Raw genomic sequence first — 18,475 nt, 5'->3', positions numbered from 1 at the left:
CCACACCAGGACTCCAAGACAAGGGAAAAGCATTTTTGTTGAGCTTCTCTGTACAGCTCACCACACAATGTTGTGACAAATTGATGAGTGCACATCAGAGAGATGATCACAGGTGACTGACAAACAGGCAACCTTTGTCTTCACTACCAAGAATTCATTCACTTCCCCAACTCACGTTAAGTTCAAAAGCAGCAACTGTTCAACACTGGCTGTGTCTACAAAATAGAGATGTGAAATCATTGCATGAAACTACACACAAAAAAGTTCTTATATCTAAATTCTTATGCCTAAGAACTTTTTATTGTAGTTTGAATAAAAAGTTACAGAACAAATTCATTTTGCACTCAACAGTTTATATACATTTTGTTTCATGGCAATGATTTCAATCCCCTCAGTGTAACAGAATCCTTCCCACATCCCTTCAGGGTTCACCATTCCCATTCAAGAGGTATTTTCTGTCTCTGAGAAGTGGGAAATTAATAGAGGCATGAGACAACCCATTCTGATCAAAGTATAAAGAGATGAGATTGTCTACTACACATCTCTATTTTGTAGACACAGCCAGGGTTGAACAGTTGCTGCTTTTGAACTTAACTGTGAGTTGGGGAAGACAATGAATTCTTGGTAGTGAAGACAAAGGTTGCCTGTTTGTCAGTCACCTGTGATCATCTCTCTGGTGTGCATGCATCCATTTGTCACAACATTGTGTGGTGAGCTGTACAGAGAAGCGCAAGAAAAATGCTTTTCTCTTGTCTTGATGATAGAAAGCTTTTCTCACTGCTGGTAGCATGGTGGTAACTTTTCATTCCTTCTGGCAGTTTTTAAAGACTTATTTGACTTTGGCGGAACCTGCAGTATATCTTTAAGTCACAGTTCAAAAGTATAAGACAGGGTTATTCATTTTCAATTTTGGCTGAAAAGTCTTCACTTTGACTGTGGCACTTCAAAGTTAGGGAAAACTTGGTTTTAAAAACGAATGCTGATATGAGATGGCATATTTAATGACAGATGTATCTATAGAAAGCTGTTAAGATGCAGATTATCCCCTCTGGGGTGGGGGGGAGAGAGATCAAAACTGCCAATCTATAAAATATACTCGATAGAGGAAGGCATGGAATCTATCTTTGCAAGTGCTTTGATTGCAGGGGACAGTATAGCAGCATGTGGTATCATAACCCAGAGCAGACAAATCAGCTTGATGACTTCCAAAGCCAGGAATACTGCTGCTGGCAAGGGTACTCCAGTCTAGGCGAAATTAAAACATATAGAGACTGTTATTAATTCCATATCTATTTTTGTATAGTCAAATCTGTATGCAAATCCTTAGCATCTCATTTCAGCAGATTAATCTAAAAGTGAAGAGTGTTATGTGAAGGGAATGTAATGATAAAGCTGCAAATGAAACCACACTGCGCAAGAAATGTGGGCTGCAAATGTGGATGCTTTCCTTTTTCTTTTTAATTTCTTTTTGTACTGAGAAGAAATGGTCTTATTTATATGCTCATTTGTAAATTATTTCAAAGGGGAAAGCAATAGAATCAATTTCCAAGGTTTTCCTTTGCAATCCTGACCCTGGCAAAAGTGACAGCACTAAGTTTTTCAGGCACCTCCTGTGGTTTACCATTGTAGAGGTAATCAACCAAGAAACTAACCAGGACTTTTATTTTTATTCCCAATTTGTAATCCAATATCTCATTTCTAAACATTATTATATGAATGAAAATTTGTATGTACGGACAAGAAATCTAATTATGGAGTACAGATTAAGAAAAAAAAAAAAAAAAAAAGCATTCTAGATACATCTGTGAAAGACAGTAAATAATAATTTTGAAGAGCATAGAGATAAATTGTGTACCCTGTTTGGAAGAGGGGAAGTAATAACTACATTCGAATCCATTGGTTATACATTTAATCTATAACTGGCAGAGACTGATACATTTAGTAGTGTAAATATTTTTAAATAAGTGTCATAAGCAGATAGTTTATGGCAGTAGATATTAATTCTCTTCCATATTTCTAAAACAAATGGAAAACCTTTGCAGTATTAAAATAATGGGTGGAAGCTTTACCGTCTGTTCCCTCTCAATTGGAGAAATGATTACAGACAAGCTGGCCATTAATCCGGTGGTTATGGCCCAGATCTAAAGGACTGGCAATCATTTTAATCCTAAAGACTTGTGAGGCCTCAATAGATTTGGTGATTCCTGTGTAGTTATGCTGACAAAGAATGATTGAACATTCAATTTTTAATCAACTAAGAAGGGGAAGTTGGGGAGTAAAAAACCAACACACCTCGGTATTTATTTTGACCAGCATCTTAACTCTCTGTAGGTATTTCACCCTTAGCTTTCTTAAGTGTGATTTCGTTTCTTTTTAGACAAGCAACGAATAATCCAGAGAAGACTTCTTTTGAGGGCAAGAAGCTCATTTAGCTCTGTTCTTTGTATATTTCCTCCACTGATAAAACTTACATTGATCTTAAAAGTGGTTTCAAGCTTCAGGGAGAATAAAAAAGCCCTCCAGTTAATAATAACCATGGTCAATTACATGAAAGATGTAATCTCTTTAGTGGGATTGAGTAAGGATGTAATGATTGTCCTGGATAGGTTCCCTCCCCTTTATGTATCCATTAATGTTGACTGATTATTATAGCTCAGTGGAAGATTAGGCACTAATCCTCTGGTTTTACTTGACTCCTAGTAATGGAGTTGATGGTGGTGACCTATATGAAATATGTGTATTCTAACAGTGCTCATATTTAAGCACTAAGAATTCCAGTAGGAAACCCTTGTAGTCCAGCTCAATTTTAGATCTTTAGTACAAAATTAGTGGCTTCTTGTGATACAATTAAAGTAAGAATGTTATTCATTTTATTGCAGGAGCTGGGACTATGCACCAGGCAATATTTCTTAAGGCTGATTTTTTTTTGCTCCCTATATTTCTATTATTTTACTACCTGGCATAGTGGTTACGAATTGGGTTGCAAACCTCAAGGTCAGCAGTTCCAAACTACCAGCTGTTCTGCGGGAGAAAGATGAGGCTTTCTGCTCCCATAAAGATTTACAGCCTTGGAAATCCTGTGCAAGGTCGCTATGAGTCGGAACTGACTCCACAGCACATAACAACAATAACAACATCTTAGAGTCTTGGTGTGGCACTATAGAAAAAGTACTAGACCAAAAAAAAGGTCAGTTTGAACTTCGGGGTCAGTGCTTCAAACCCACCAGCTGCTCCTCAGAAACCCTATACAGGGTCACTTTGAGTTGGAACTGACTTGATGGTACTTAACAACAACATTTATTATTTACTGGCATTATTTTCTGATTTGTTTTTGTGGGGTTTTTTTAGGAATTTTCCGTCTAGTGGTAAAAGTGAAACTACAATGAATATTTTCTAGGTTTTATAGTCCTCAATAAAAACAGCACAAGCACAAATACAATTTACCTGGCACTAGAGTTCTGATGTGGTGCTGTAGTATAGGCAAGTACTGCAAGGTCAGTTTGAACTGCAAAGTCAGCTGTTCAAATCCACCAGCCACTCCTCAGAAACTGTATACAGGATTGCTATGAGTTGGAACTGACTTGACAACACTAAACAACAAAGCACTAGAGTACTGGTGTGGTACTATTAGATAAGTACTGGGCTGCTAATCACAAAGTTGGCAGTTCAAACCCACCAGCTGCTCCTTGGAAACCCTATACAGGGTCACTATGAGTCAGAAATGACTTGATGGCATTTAACAACAATAACAGGGACTGAATTGACTGTTCACTGTAAGATCGGCAGTCGAAGCCCACCAGCTGCTCTTTGCCACTCTATACAGGGTTGCTATGAGCCAGAGCTGATTCGAGGCACACAACAGGTTTAGCAGAAGCTCTCAAGTTTCTTAGATGGAAGCAGCTCTCTAGAGGGCTTCAAAAATGTTGACTATAGTAACAATTTCACTGGAGAACTCTAGGTCTGTACTATCCAATATGGTGATTATCCTGTGGTTTATAGAGCACTTGAAATGTGACTAATCTAGTTGAGATTATTGAGCATTTCAAATAAACACTGGATTAATTTAAAAACAAAACAAAAACCCCACAAATACACACTGGATTTAAAAAATGTGCTATTGAAAAAAAAAAAAAGAATTAAAATATCTAAAACTTTTGATATTGATTTTATGTTGACATGATAATATTTTGGTTATGTTGAGTTAAATAAGATTATTATTTAATTTTACTGCTTTCCTTTTTGAAAATCCAATACTGTATCTGTGACTTGTGTTTATGGCTTTGCATTGCTCTACATCCTTTTTGATTAGGCCAGAGTGCTCCTTAGAGGCCAAGATGGCCAAACTTCATCTCTCATACTTTGGACATATTGTCAGGAGGGAACAGTCACTAGAGAAGGATATCATGCTTGGTAAGATGGAGGGTCAGAGAAAAAGAGGAAGACCCCCAACAAGATGGATTGGCCAGGTGGTAACAGTAGTGAAGTTGGCCCAGGATCGGACATTGTTTCGTTCTGCTGTGCACAGGGTCGCTATGAGTCAGTTCCGACTCGATGGCACCTAACAACAACAACCTTTTCTTAAATGTGGTTCTTCCAAAAAGGTGTCAAGATATCACTGTGCTAATGATCAGAAGGCTAGATTGTAAACTTGTCACTTTAGAGAAGGACAAGAATTTTCCACATTCCTATGTCCCTGGCATAAATTGTATAGAGACTTATTTATATATATGGAACCGTCCCTTCACTTCTGTTCCTCCCACAGTTTTCCTGTTTGGCCATACAGATCACATCACCAGAACTGGGACTTCTTAGTAATCACAGCACACTTGTTGCTTACTCTCAACTGGAATGCTTCTTAAATGTTTCTTGAAACTGCTTTACAATAAGCATCTTAATTATGTCATGGTTCACCAGGAGGGTATACATACAAACAGATCCTCAGCAGTAGCTAATTTTCCTTTAATTGTGTCTCATTTTTATGTGGGAATATCCTATTTCTTATTCATGAAAAGCTTTTAACATGTGTTAATCCATTACAGGTGGAGTAACCAACACCGCACAGTATCAGAATAGACTAATGGTATATGAACCTAACCAGGTAAGAATCCTGTAAGAATAACTCATTACTTTAATTTAAATGAATTTTAAGTAGTCATTGGAATGCCACGTCTATACACGGTAAATATGCATCTTAAGCTTGTATAAAGAAAATGAAACATCTGGATAAACTACTTTTGCTTTGTTTGTTTTTTTTAACACCCCCAAATCTCAGCTCCTCTAGTTGTATGCTGTACATAGTGTTTAACTCCTTCAGAATTTTTCCCAGTGTAGAAAATAAGGAAAAATACACTGATGAGTTTAAGTGCCTTTATTCCCATATTTCTGGTGACTGCTCATGTTTAGAAGTCTTTGAAGAAATGATTGCAATGGTCCTATTGTTATTTCCTTCGAGAAGACATGTGGTTCTAGAAAGGGAATGTATTTATAGTTCCCTTACTCCCAAGGGTAGAGAAACATATAGGACAAGTCTAAGGTAAAAGTATCTGAAGAGTTTGAGTATATTTTTCACCTAAGAGCTGGGACCTAAATGGGAACCATTATGAAAAATATCTGTCACTTTTTTGTCAATTGCTCAGGCACACTTAATTATTATTATTTTTTCCTTCAAAAGGAGAATTATTTTTATTCTCCTTTCTTTCTTGAAAACATCAGTGACCCTGGCAAATGTCTTCAGAATTTTGTCATTTCTATGATTTGGGCAATATAAGTATTTTTCATGATCTTGAAAAGATTCTAACATGGTTTGATCTGGGGTTTCTACATTTATCAGCTGACATAGCAAGGCATGAAACAACAGGTTGGCTTTGGCGGTTGATCAGGACCAGCCACCAAATGTGTGCAAAAGATGACCTCAGTTTATATGGTATCTATTTAGTTTAACAATGAACTTGATCCTCAGTTTTAAGAAGGCATTCCTGAAACACAGTTTGCAAATGTATTTCCTGATGTCAGTAGAAGCTGTAGATTTCAGAGACCATGGGTCAGCTGTCCCAAGAGGGATCATTAATTGCAGTTGCTGAAGCTTGGTGAACACGTGGTTAAAGAGGAAGAAGGTGTTAACATTTTCTCAAATGAGTTCTGTTTCGTGTTTGTACACACATGCTCTTTTTTAAAATTCTGCTGGCATATTGTTTACGGTGGGTACTGGCAAACATCACATCTGCTTGCATCTTGCTCAGAATCTCAATAACTCTATCATTCAGCCCTGGTGCTTATTTCTCTTCTAGGCCTTTGTGGAGAGTCGATAATGCCTGCCATCTGCCACAGAGCACATCGCTACCTGCCAACAGGCAGGCTGGGGTGACCTCTGCGTCCCCATCACTGATTAGTATTCACACGCTAGCTTATTAGGAACGACCCCACCAGGCCTTTCTGTTTTTTTGCCTTTGCAGTGGTTGGCGGCTCACCTGGCAGGCACTGCAGCAAAGGAAGCTAAAGATGTAATCAGGGGATGCAGGCTGACTTTGCAAACCAGATGGCGTCCATAGTTTTGTGACAAGGGAATGGACTGCTAATACAAACATTGATTCCTAATACTATAATGGGTTAGCTCATAGAAAGCACCTAAAATAGCATTATCATAGTTTTGAGTTAAATTCACTCATGTGTAACCTATTAATTTTTTTTAGCAAAATATCTGATAGAAAGGCTTAGTTATTTTATTAAAGAAGTTATTTGATTGTAAGGCAATCCTTATTATGACATGTTCAAAGAGGGGAAGCCGATACGTTCAAATCATACAAACCATTCTCTTTTTTTAAAGTGTATCTTTAAAATAAAAATTAGAAATGAACTACTAGATATTTCTATATTGAATGAAATAGTATTTATAGAGCACATTGTTTTATTTATTTCCCTAAAGCTTTGTGAACTAGTGATATTCTATGTATTCAAAACATCATATTATTTTTCTGATTGAAGTCCATTTTTTTTCTTGGCAAAATAGAATCTGGCATTTTTCTGTATACGTTGTGACTATGTAGAAAGGAAGTAATTAAGTTTGCTTACCTGTCGATTGCTTAGTTGAAATTAAAATTAAAGTCATGTTTGATTTTATCAAAAATTGCATTGTATGTGCCATTTTAAATAGGAAGAATATTTTAAGATAGGTTGAACGTACCCTTCTCATTATCGAGAGTGGCCTAGAATCAAATATTCCCTAAAGCTGTCATATAAAACTTGGCCTTCTAGCAAATAAATAAATGGTGTAATTGTAAATATGTTGAAGGAGGTTGTGATACTAATCAGTTTGTTACTGAACCAAATCTTAGTTCTTCCACTGACTGCATGAGGTGAATTTTGAAAAAATCAGCAGAGCTGGTTCACATTTGCCAAGGTCACCACCTATCTAATGAAAGGCTGCCAAGTTCATGGTTATCCATAATCTTAATTTCGGCATCAAAGCTTGCATTTTGTCATGGCAATAAATACTGTTAGTTGTGTTTTGAAGTGACAATATTTATTTGAGAAAACGCTTTCCAAAGGCTTACGTTTAAACAGCCATTGTTACAACAACAACTCTTAAGTGACTTGCCTGAGTACGATCTTCTGAATTATGAGAGAGTCATGGTGCAAATGTCTAAATTAGCATAGCCTTAGATAGCCAATGATCGTCATCACAATAACTTAAAAGTTAAAATTTATTGGAGATCTATTATGTGCCAGGCTTATTATAAATGACTTTATATGTGTTATCTCATTTAATCTTTACTACAGTCTTGTTAGGTAGGTAATATTTCCCTTGTGAGATGAGGAAACAGCATGGAGGGGTTAAGTACATTGCTCAAGGCCACATGTACTTTAAAAACCCAGGCATTCTAGATCCAAAGTCTGGATCCAACATCACTGTTGTTGTTGTTGATGTTGTTAAGTGCCATCAAGTCGATTCTGACCCATAGTGACCCTGGATAGGGTTTCCAAGCAGCAGCTGGTGAGCTTGAACCACCAACCTTGAGGTTCAAACGCATTAGCCCACACCAGGAATCCACTACACACTATAGCTGTTTATGAGCTTTTACTCTTAAGTAGGAATCTTGATGTGGTGCTGTGGGTTAATGCACTGGACTGCAAGTTTATGTGGTTTAATCTGCAAGGTCGGCAGTTCAAACTCACCAGCTGCTCCTTGGAAACCCTATCCTGGGTCGCTATGGGTCGGAACTGACTTGACGGCGCTTAACAACAACAGCTCTTTCTTTTTTTAAAAAAGAAAACTTGAAACAATTTTATTTTGTTGAAACAATTACAGTAAAACATACAACAACTTTCTACATGTACATTTAATAACATTGATTATTCCTTGAGTCGTACAAGCATTCTCTCCCTCCTTTTCTGAATTGTTCCTGTCTCTCATTGACAAACTTACTGTCGCATAGGTTTCTACTTCATCTTTTGAATTCCTGTTGTCAGTTTGATCCCATACAGTTCTTAAAAGAGCAAAATGCTCAGGAAGACGTTCTAGTTAAGCTATATGGTTTGGTTTTAAGACTTCAGGGGATATTTTTGGGTTAAAGAGAAAAGGAAGATTTTAATACCATTTCAGGTAACTGTGTACACATGTCTTTTGATACTATACCAAAATGTGACAAAGATTAGCTAAAATGAAGACTCATACCACATAAATAAACTTTGTACTCTTACATTAAAATAAGGTGGTGTTTCTTACAGAGAATGGATATTTAGTTAGCTATATCATTTGAAAAATATTGCTTTACCAAGTAATGCAGAACTTCTCAAGTTGGCATATGACAATAAATAATATCAAAAGGTTCACATTTGCCAATGTCACCACCTATCTAATGAAAGGCTGCCAAGTTCATGGTTATCCATAATCTTAATTTCGGCATCAAAGCTTGTATTTTGTCATGGCAATAAATACTGTTAGTTGTGTTTTGAAGTGACAATATTTATTTGAGAAAACGCCTTCCAAAGGCTTACGTTTAAACAGCCATTGTTACAACAACAACTCTTAAGTGACTTGCCTGAGTACGATCTTCTGAATTATGAGAGAGTCATGGTGCAAATGTCTAAATTATCATATGGTCTCTGATAAAACACAAATTTTCCTATAAAATGCAATCCAAACAAGAGGAATTTGCCTTTCAGTAAGTTGCAATGAGTTGGAGTATGTAGTTCTTCTGCAAAATGGAGTTGGAATATGTGGTTGTCACATAAGAAGTTCAATGTATCTAACCAATTATCAAGTAGAATATTTAATTGATAAACATTATGGTCGCCTATACTACTGAGGTAGCCACTGCTGTTTTCTTCATGGAGGTCCTCTACTAACACAATTCACCTGAATTTCCTTTTTCAGAATAAGTGGATAAGCCGTAGCCCTATGCTGCAGAGAAGGGTATATCATTCCATGGCTGCTGTCCAAAGGAAGCTTTATGTTCTTGGAGGCAACGACCTAGACTACAACAATGACCGCATCCTTGTGCGGCATATAGATTCTTATAACATAGATACTGACCAGTGGACACGTTGTAATTTCAACCTGTTGACAGGCAAGTACCTTTAATTACATAAATGAGTTAGAGCAGAGATTAGAGAACTTGCCAAACTTGCTTTCTCATACATTTTCATCTTTGCAGTTGTTATGTGCTATAGAGTTGGTTTTGATTCATAGGGACCCTTAAGGACCCTGTTTAGGGCTTCCAAGGAGCATCTGGTGGTGTAAACCGCTGCCTTTTAGTCTAGTGCTTATCCTACAGTGCCACATCAGGACTCTGCTTTCATCTTTGGTGCATCTCTAACCATTAGGTCTGTTGTGGTAAAGGAGTCCCTGAGTGGTGCAAGTAGTTACTGTGCTGTGGCTAACTGAAAAGTTGGATGTTTGAGTCCACCCAGAGGCATCTCAGAAAAAAGACCTGGCAATCCTGTTTCCAAAAAATTGAGCCATTAAAAACCTGATGGAGTTCTATTGTGCTACATGTGGGCCAGCAGGCGTTAAGAGTCAACTCAACAGCTACTGGATGGTGGCAAATTTTACTCTTATTAACCCAAAAGGTGTACATTATTTATCTCATAGCAAAAGAACTCATTCAGGTGGCTGAGCAGCTAGTGGTTTTCAGGGCCTGTAATACCTTTTGTGTATGTTCTCCTAAGAAATTCCATTATCATTAATCAGTGTTCACATAGGAACTTTGATTAACACTTATAGAAGAAATCAAAGGCTTGAATGAGGTAATAAAACCTTTCACAGAAGCAATGTACAAGGTGGCTTCAAAAAGTTTGTGGAAAAATTCATTATCTTTTAGTTCCATTTTTCCATGATTTTTTTTGAAGTCCCTTCATGTTTTTGATTTCTCGTGGCTTTCAGTCCTGTTTTGTTTCCCAGGAGCTCAGAAGTTCATGAAAAGGGTCTGTTTGTCAGCGTCAAATACTGACTGAATTCTCCTAAAACACAAAACTGTAGAGAGGCTCTATGCATTGGTATTGGCAGCATTTCTGGCTACAGGGCAACACCATGTGTAGAACCCAGGCCACTCAACTTTATCCTCTTCCCAAAGAGATTGAAAAGAAGAAGGAAGCAACTTACTGATATTGCTTTATAGAAGTAAAAACGTTTCTTCCTCTGTCAACATGCATTAAGATCAACAAGTGATTAGATCCTTTCAGGCTGTTATTTGTTGTTGTTAAGTACCGTGGCTGTTATACTAATAGGAAAATCACAAACTAAAAATGGTGGCTTGGTTTAGTTTCTGAAGACATTTTAATATGTCAAGCAGGCACTTGATTACTCATAGCTGCTGCCGGGGGCAGGCACGTTTGGGAGCATAACCCATGTGAGAGACTTGGATGCTTTATGTTGCATTCGTTTTTGCAAAATGATTTTTGAGGGCTCCCTACAAGTACTTAACTCTCTCCAGGTTGCTGTAGTATACCACCTTAGGTCTTGGCATCCCATGATTCTGCCTGCTATAGGACCCAGCTTATTTATTACCCCAGTCAATCCTGTGTCAGCCCATCAATAAAAAGAGACGATCTCAGTCTCGGATGGCCTCCAGGGAAGACTGTGTGGTAGTGAGTTATTCGGTCTTCTTTTTGAAATGGGAGGCTGGAGGGGGAGGGGAGAGCTTTCATCAATTTGGTATGTCAGTATCTAGGGATTATCCCGGCTGGTCCCAGCTCAGGAACTTTAATATAGTCTTAAAACTGTTATGTATATAAAGAAAGGAAGGGTAGTAACTTTATCAATCTTCTCTGCCATTTATCTTCATTTGGGGCATGCTAGGGGCATGGCTGTTTTATTGGCTTCTTGGGGTTGCAGCTATTACTTTGCAAATGTACGCACTGCCTTAAAAGCATTTGCAGATACAAGAGGTGATTTTTGCATTTCTAAAATACATCTTTTTTGCCACCACTGTAAATTAATGGCATGCAATACAGAGGAAAGCGTCCTGGTAGCATAGGGGGTTGCAATTTGGGCTGCTAACTGTAGGATTAGCAGTTCAAAACTACCAGTTGCTTCATGGTAGAAAGATGAGGCTTTCTGCTCTCATAAAAGATTTACACCCTTGGAAACCCAATGAATAGGATCGCAATGAATAGGAAGTGACTCCATGACACACCATTACCACCACTAATAAATACAAGAGGGCTCTCAAAAAGTTTGTGGGAAAATGGAATTCAAAGCTAATGGAACTTTTCCATAAGCTTTTTGAAGCCTCCTAGTATAGTATTAAGGAGCTCTGATAGCGTACTGGTTACGAATTGGGCTGTGAACCGCAAGGTCAGCAGTTCGAAACAACCAGCTGTTCCACGGGAGAAAGATGAGGCTTTCTGCTCCCGTAAAGATTTACAGCCTTGGAAACCCTGTACAGGGTCACTATGAGTCGGAACCTACTCCACGGCACATAACAGCAGTATAATATTGGAGTCCTGGTGTGGCGCTGTGAGCTAATACATCAGACTGCAGTCATTTTAACTGCAAGATCGGTGGTTCACCAGCTGCTCCTTGGAAATCCTATCCAGGGTCACTATGGGTCAGAATCAACTCGATGGCACTTAACAAAAACAACTTTTTTTTTTTTTTCAAACTCTTAGTTGTATGGCTTTATTATTGCTATATTTAATAGTGTATTTATCAACTTGGCTTAGTGTTTTAGCCTGACCTTGACTCCACAGAGATTCTTTGAGAAATAGTGGTTAATTCTTCATTCTGAGTACTGGGAGGCAGTGGTTAATTGCTGCCCACATCCCACTGAATATACAAGTGTGCCAGAGGAGGAAATTGTATCCCTCAATAGCAAAGAGCATAATTAAAACATGCAGGAACGTGGATTTATTTATTTTATTCAGTTCTCTTTACTTTAGGCCAAAATGAATCTGGAGTTGCTGTCCATAATGGGAGAATATATTTAGTTGGAGGATATTCGATTTGGACAAATGAGCCTCTGGCTTGTATCCAGGTGAGTGGTTGAAGTTCTTCTTTTGAAGTTTGTTCATGTGGTTCTGAGAGGTTACTTTTTTGCCCTGCTACTACTGAAGGAAAACACATTTATGTGTAGAAAGAGGCTCAAACTCACTTTTGTGTGTGCATGTGTACAACTAGTTCAGCTTCTAATCTTTATCCTGTACCCTAAAATCAATGCCTAATACTAATGATTGAGCCCCATTGAAAATACAGATGCAGCTAAGCCTTGGAAATATGTAGTGTACACTAGAAATTGGGAGAGTGGGACACCTTTGTTTCTGTCTTATAAACCAAACAAAAATCTAGAAATACTTGGTAGTATTTCCTTTGCACATCCAAAATGTTATAATGTCTCCTTTCCACGAGTGTTGTAGATCCAAATAAAATTAAATCCTTGACTGCCTCAATATTGTCTCCATTTATAATATTGTTGGTCTAGTTATGAGCTGTCAATTCATACTACATAGTCTTCATTATTAGTAATTAGTAAAAATTATTGTTAAGTAGTCTCCTCTGTCTTCTTTTGGTAGTTCCCTGAAACCTGTCCACCATGGGCAGCCATGCTGGTATTTTAAATATCAGTGTCATAGCTTTCCGGTATCATAATCATAGCAACATGCAAGCCACCACAGTTTGGCCCAGGGACTCTGATCTCTAACTACAATGCAATTAAGTTATTATTTAAGAAAAGTTAAAAAAAAAACACCCTACATAGACATTACAAAACATGTGTGGTATGGTGCTGTAGGGTATGTACTAGACTGCTAACCACAAGATCAGTGGTTCAAACCCACCAGACACTCCTTGGAAACGCTCTACAGAGTTGCTATGTTGGAAGCTACTCAACAACACTTAACAACATGGAACTGTTTATCTTGGTACATTAATAGTAATACATTGATGGTTGACGAGACTAGCCACATGTTTAAAAGCAAGCTCCTTCTTTACTACTTGCTGAAAGAATATATAACAGAGAAGATAGATAATGGAAGCCTGCTACAGTCAGTGTTCATGAGAAACAGTTGATTAGGCAGCAGAGATTCTTAAGTACTCGTCAATAGGTTGAAAGTATAGAAAGAATATGGAAAATAGTATATACATGCTAGATAATATCAACGTTTACATTTTTCATGTCATAAATCACAAATCTATATAACCTTTGGATTCTAATGGAATGGCCAATTAAAACTGGTGAAGGTCAGATATAAATAATACAGAGACTGGTTCATTAACACCCAGAATGACTAAAATCACTTTTGTTGTTTGTTCTTGACCTGTCTCATTAGACTGCCCTTTCTGAACCATCATCCAAGCTCTTTTAAATTTCATGTACAGGACTGAGTTACAGGGAAATGAAACACACCAAATGTTAAGAAGGTGTACTATTTTCTGTGGCACTGTAGGATAAGCACTGGACTGCAGTCAATGGAATCGGTGGGTCAAACTCACCAACCACGTCTCGGAAACCCTATCTATACAGGGTTGCTTTGAGTTGGAACTGACTTGCTGGCACTTAACATCTGACCTTAGGAACCCTGGTTGTTGTTAAGTGCCTTTGAGTCGGTTCTGACCCATAGTGACCCTGGATAGGGTTTCCTAGGAGAAGCTGGTGAGCTTCAACGACCAACCTTATGGTTCAAATTGACTTTGAGGTCCAGCGCATTAACCCACAGCACCACACCAGGACTCCAAGGAGCCCTGGTAGGGTAGTGGATTATGAGCTGGGCAGCAGTTCGAATCTACCATTTACTTCGAGTAAGAAAGATGAGGCTTTCTGTTCCCGTACAGATTTACAATCTCAGAAACCCTATACAGGGTTGCTGTGAGCCAGAACCTACTCACCAACACACAAACACCAGCACGTGACCTGGAACCGCATACTAATGGCCTATCACAAGGCCAACCCAAATCATGGGAAAGCGGAGATGCTCACGATGTTTAAAGACTGAAATTTGGGCTTGTTACTAACAAAGACTCATGGAAAAGATTTGAAATAGATTCCAGACAGAAGTGAAGGTGCTCATTGTTTATTTAGTGGGTATGTAAGCAAATGCCTAGCGAAGAGTTTTGATTCTAATCTGGTACACCCTGGACGGTGAGGGGCACGTAAGGGAGCAGCTGTCTAAGTGATTACCCTGTTTTCAGATCACCTCTACTGCTCTTCATTTACTATTATTTCCTTTTGGCTGAAAAATATGCTGCCAAACTGGCACCTCCTTCTCCCAAATGCCTTCTCTTTGCCAGTTAACAGGGGAGTGTTTTGGAGAAAAACCTGCCAACACTTCCTTTTCCCTGCTCACAGATTAAATACATTACATCTGCTTAACATATGCAGTCTCAGTTGGCCCTGGAGCCAGACAAAAGCACTCTGGATGATTACCTCAACTGACATCCTGTCTTTTAAAAAAACATATTCCATTGGGGGTGGGGAGTATCACAAATGGCATGAACCCCTTGCTCTTTCTTGGGTTGCATCCTTGAGCTCAAATATTGGCTTCCACTTGGTAGCCAGATGACTTTGTGCAAGTCACTTCATTTCTCTGCATCTCAACTTTCTTCTCTGTAAATTGAAGATTATGCTTAACCCTATGTAGTTGGGCTAAATGTTACAATGATCTCCAGTTTGATCTCTATACTGAATGAAATAACAGTTCCTTTGGGATTTATTTTTTCTAGCAGGGGAAGGATAGGTTTTAAATGGGGTTGGAGGAAGGTTAAATGAAGAGAGATTTAAAGCTAGAACGAGTCTAACGGGCTTGGCAAAGAGGATATGGGAAGTTTTCCTCAAGAAAATGCTTTCCTGGTATTGAGGATTAAGTCAGATTCAGTGAGGTTACTTACACTAAGCAGAGTAGCTGTGTCATATAAGGAAAGAGGTAGATCTCCAGCTTGAAGAGGGAAATAAATGCAAACTTTCTAGAATCAACACCTCATTTTGAACCTGCTACTCCTGGTGTGGCACTGTGGGTTAATGTTCCAGACTGCAAAGCCATTTGAACTGCAAGGTTGGTGGTTCAAGCTCACCAGCTGCTCCTCGGAAACCCTATCCAGGGTCGCTATGGGTCGAAACTGACTCGATGGCACTTAACAACAACTCCTGGTGTGGTGCTGTGTTAATGTGCTGGACTGAAAAGTTGGTTTGCACCACAAAGTCGGCAGTTCAAGCTCACCCGCTGCTCCTTGGAAACCCTATGCAGGGTCATTATGAGTTGGAACCAACTCAGTGGCACTAACAATTAGAACAACTAAGTGTATAAGGAGCACTGGTAGTCTCACTATGAGTTGGGCAGCTAACTGCAAGGTAGCAGTTCAAATCTACCAGCAACTCCGAGGAAGAAAGATGAGGCTTTCTGCTCCTGTAAAGCTAGTAAGAGTCTGGAACCGACTCCATGGCACAGAACCCGCCACCACTAAGTTGTGTGGCAGACACTGAATTAAGTATCTCCAATTTTCACAAAGTTGCAAGGTTAATGTTTCCCTAATTTTAAAAATGGGGAAATAGGCTGAGAGAGGTTGAGTAACTTTCTAGTCACAGAGCTACTAAACCATAGATCAGGAACTCAAACACAACCACTTTGATTCCTAAGGCTGTGTTCTTACATCATACCTCTCAAGTTACCTTGTCTGTCAGATGAGGTTAGAAAGTTATGAGTAAAGGTAGCTAGACAATGACCATACTATTTAATAAAAACTGCATATCATCTTCATATTTTACTTTGCGAAAGTAAAAACTGACAACAGAGTCCTGTACTTGTAATTATGGTAACATGACAATGTGAGGAGGCGCTCTGGTTACATAGTGGTTACGAATGGGCTGCTAATCTCAAGGCCAGCAGTTACAAACTACCAGCGGTTCCGCAGGATAAAGATGAAGCTTTCTGCTCCCATAAAGATATACAGCCTCAGAAACCCTATGCAGGGTAGCTATGAGTCAGAACAGATCCCACGGCGGCACATAACCACCTCCACCAATCAGAATCATTTGTTAAGTGCTGTTGAGTTAGTTCCAACTCATAGCAACCCTATATAGGATTTCTGAGGAGTGGCTGGTGAGTTTGAACTGCCGACCTTGTGGTACAAACTGACTTTGAGGTTGAGTGCTTATCTTATGGTGGCACACCAAAAAGATTCATAAAAAAACAAAAAAAGAGTAAGAATTAGTAATCCTAGGCCTGGGCAATATAGATTTTTTTAAAATGAAGATAATTTTACTTCATTTTGGACATGCTGAATGTGGAACTGAGATAATGCACTAGACCACAGGGTTGGTGGTTCAAACCCATCAGCTGTTCCTTGAAACACTATATAGGGTCACTGACTTGGAACCAACTTGATGGCACCTAACAAGGCATCATTATAGTATAGTGGAAGTGTCACATGGGAGATGGGTTCAGGTCCCCTACAGGGAGGCAAATGCCTTTTTTTTTTTTTTTTGTAACTTCTGGTGTAATGCTATACGATAAGCACTGGACTGCAAACCAAAGGGTCAGCAGTTCAAACCTACCAGCTGCTTCTCCGAAACCCTGTACAGGATTACTGTGAGTTGGAATCAACTTGATGGCATTTAACAACAAAGACATTTAGGTGAGCAGAGGTGTGGCACTGTAGATTTTTTTAAATGAAGGTAATTTACTCCATTTTGGACTTGCTGAATGTGGCGCTACATAATGCATTGGACAACAAAGTTGGTTTGAACTGCGACGGTAGAAAACTGGGTATGTAGGTTTGGACTGTAGGAGCTATAAAGGCCTTGGAGAGGTATAACCTCTGGGAGCAAACAACAGACTTTACTAGCATCCTTTGCTGCCAACCCAATAAACAAACTATGTACTATAAAAAGGACTTAAGGCTCAACCTTAGCTTTCCTAGGTAATAGCTGCTCTTGACTCTGTAGCAAGCCCTTCTCAAAATGGCTGCATCTTACTTCAGTCTGTGCTGTAAGTGTAGGCTTGAGATTTGAAAGCTAACACGATGAAACTCTACTTACTAGTTTGGGCAAGTTAATTAACCAGTGTCAGGCAGTTTTATTCAATGAGAATTTTTCATTGAACCTCATCACTTGTTCTGAAAAGTAAAGGTTTATAAATATGTATGTATGTATGTATGTATGTTTATACACACATATATACAATTTAGAAGTTAGAAAATGCATGAACTATTTCTGGTGTTATCCTAGAAAGAAAAATAACAATGCCCAATTATACGACATATAAAGGAACCTATTCAAGTTTCTTTTTGTTTGTTGTTATGTGCTGTGGAGTTGGTTCAGACTCACATTGACACTGTACAGGGTTTCCGGGGCTGTAAATCTTTACAGGAGCAGAAAGCCTTAGCTTTCTCCTGCAGAACAGTTGGTAGTTTGGAACTGCTGACCTTGTGGTTCGCAGCCCACAAGTCTTATTTTGAACAATCATCTTTAACATACAGACTTCTTTTGCAGGTCCTGGATGTAAGTAAGGAAGGCAAAGAAGAAGTATTCTATGGGCCTACCCTTCCCTTTGCTTCCAATGGGATAGCAGCATGCTTCCTTCCAGCTCCGTATTTCACATGCCCTAACCTCCAAACTCTTCAAGTGCCTCATCATAGGATTGGCACCATCTGACAAGCCTATGCTCTGCTGACATTCACCACGAACAGGAGCAAAAACAAAGGCTGGACTTTGGCCACTGGACTTTGGCCATGAAAAGACTCAGTGCTCAACGCTTCCTTGTCTTGCTTTATAGGTAATATGTCAGATAAACATTAGCAAAAAATGAACAATTTTCTAAGGTATGTTATTAAAACCTCCTGTCACCCTTCTCATTGTATGTCAACATACAATATGTATGACTTTTATTTTACTATGATAGAGGTTAGTGCCAACTTGATGGTTCATTATTGTTTCATGGGTCTTTAGAGCATTCTTTGTATACTTTTTGTAATCACTGCTGTCTAGGATAAAATGATACTGTTAGTAAGGCAATTTATTTCACACCAATAGCATCAATGATCTTTAAA

The 18,475-nt window shown here is 38.7% G+C and overlaps 1 protein-coding gene across 3 annotated transcripts in view; it reads left to right on the top strand.

Moving 5' to 3' along the window:
- The window catches only part of KLHL32 (kelch-like family member 32), a 358,168-nt gene extending 339,693 nt beyond the window's left edge, over positions 1-18,475 (top strand). Inside the window, exons 6-9 of one of the 3 annotated variants that reach the window (XM_006865850.1) lie at positions 5,040-5,098; positions 9,374-9,566; positions 12,379-12,473; positions 17,919-18,475. In XM_006865850.1, coding sequence (XP_006865912.1) covers positions 5,040-5,098; positions 9,374-9,566; positions 12,379-12,473; positions 17,919-18,080 — 509 coding nt within the window. In that variant the 3' untranslated portion in view covers positions 18,081-18,475. The remainder of the gene's footprint in view (positions 1-5,039; positions 5,099-9,373; positions 9,567-12,378; positions 12,474-17,918) is intronic. The other 2 variants (XM_006865849.1, XM_006865848.1) reach the window with 2 other exon arrangements.

Source organism: Chrysochloris asiatica, unplaced genomic scaffold, assembly GCF_000296735.1.
Source record: "Chrysochloris asiatica unplaced genomic scaffold, ChrAsi1.0 scaffold00084, whole genome shotgun sequence".
Taxonomy (NCBI): Eukaryota; Metazoa; Chordata; class Mammalia; order Afrosoricida; family Chrysochloridae; genus Chrysochloris; species Chrysochloris asiatica.
This window is presented reverse-complemented; position numbering and strand designations above follow the sequence as displayed.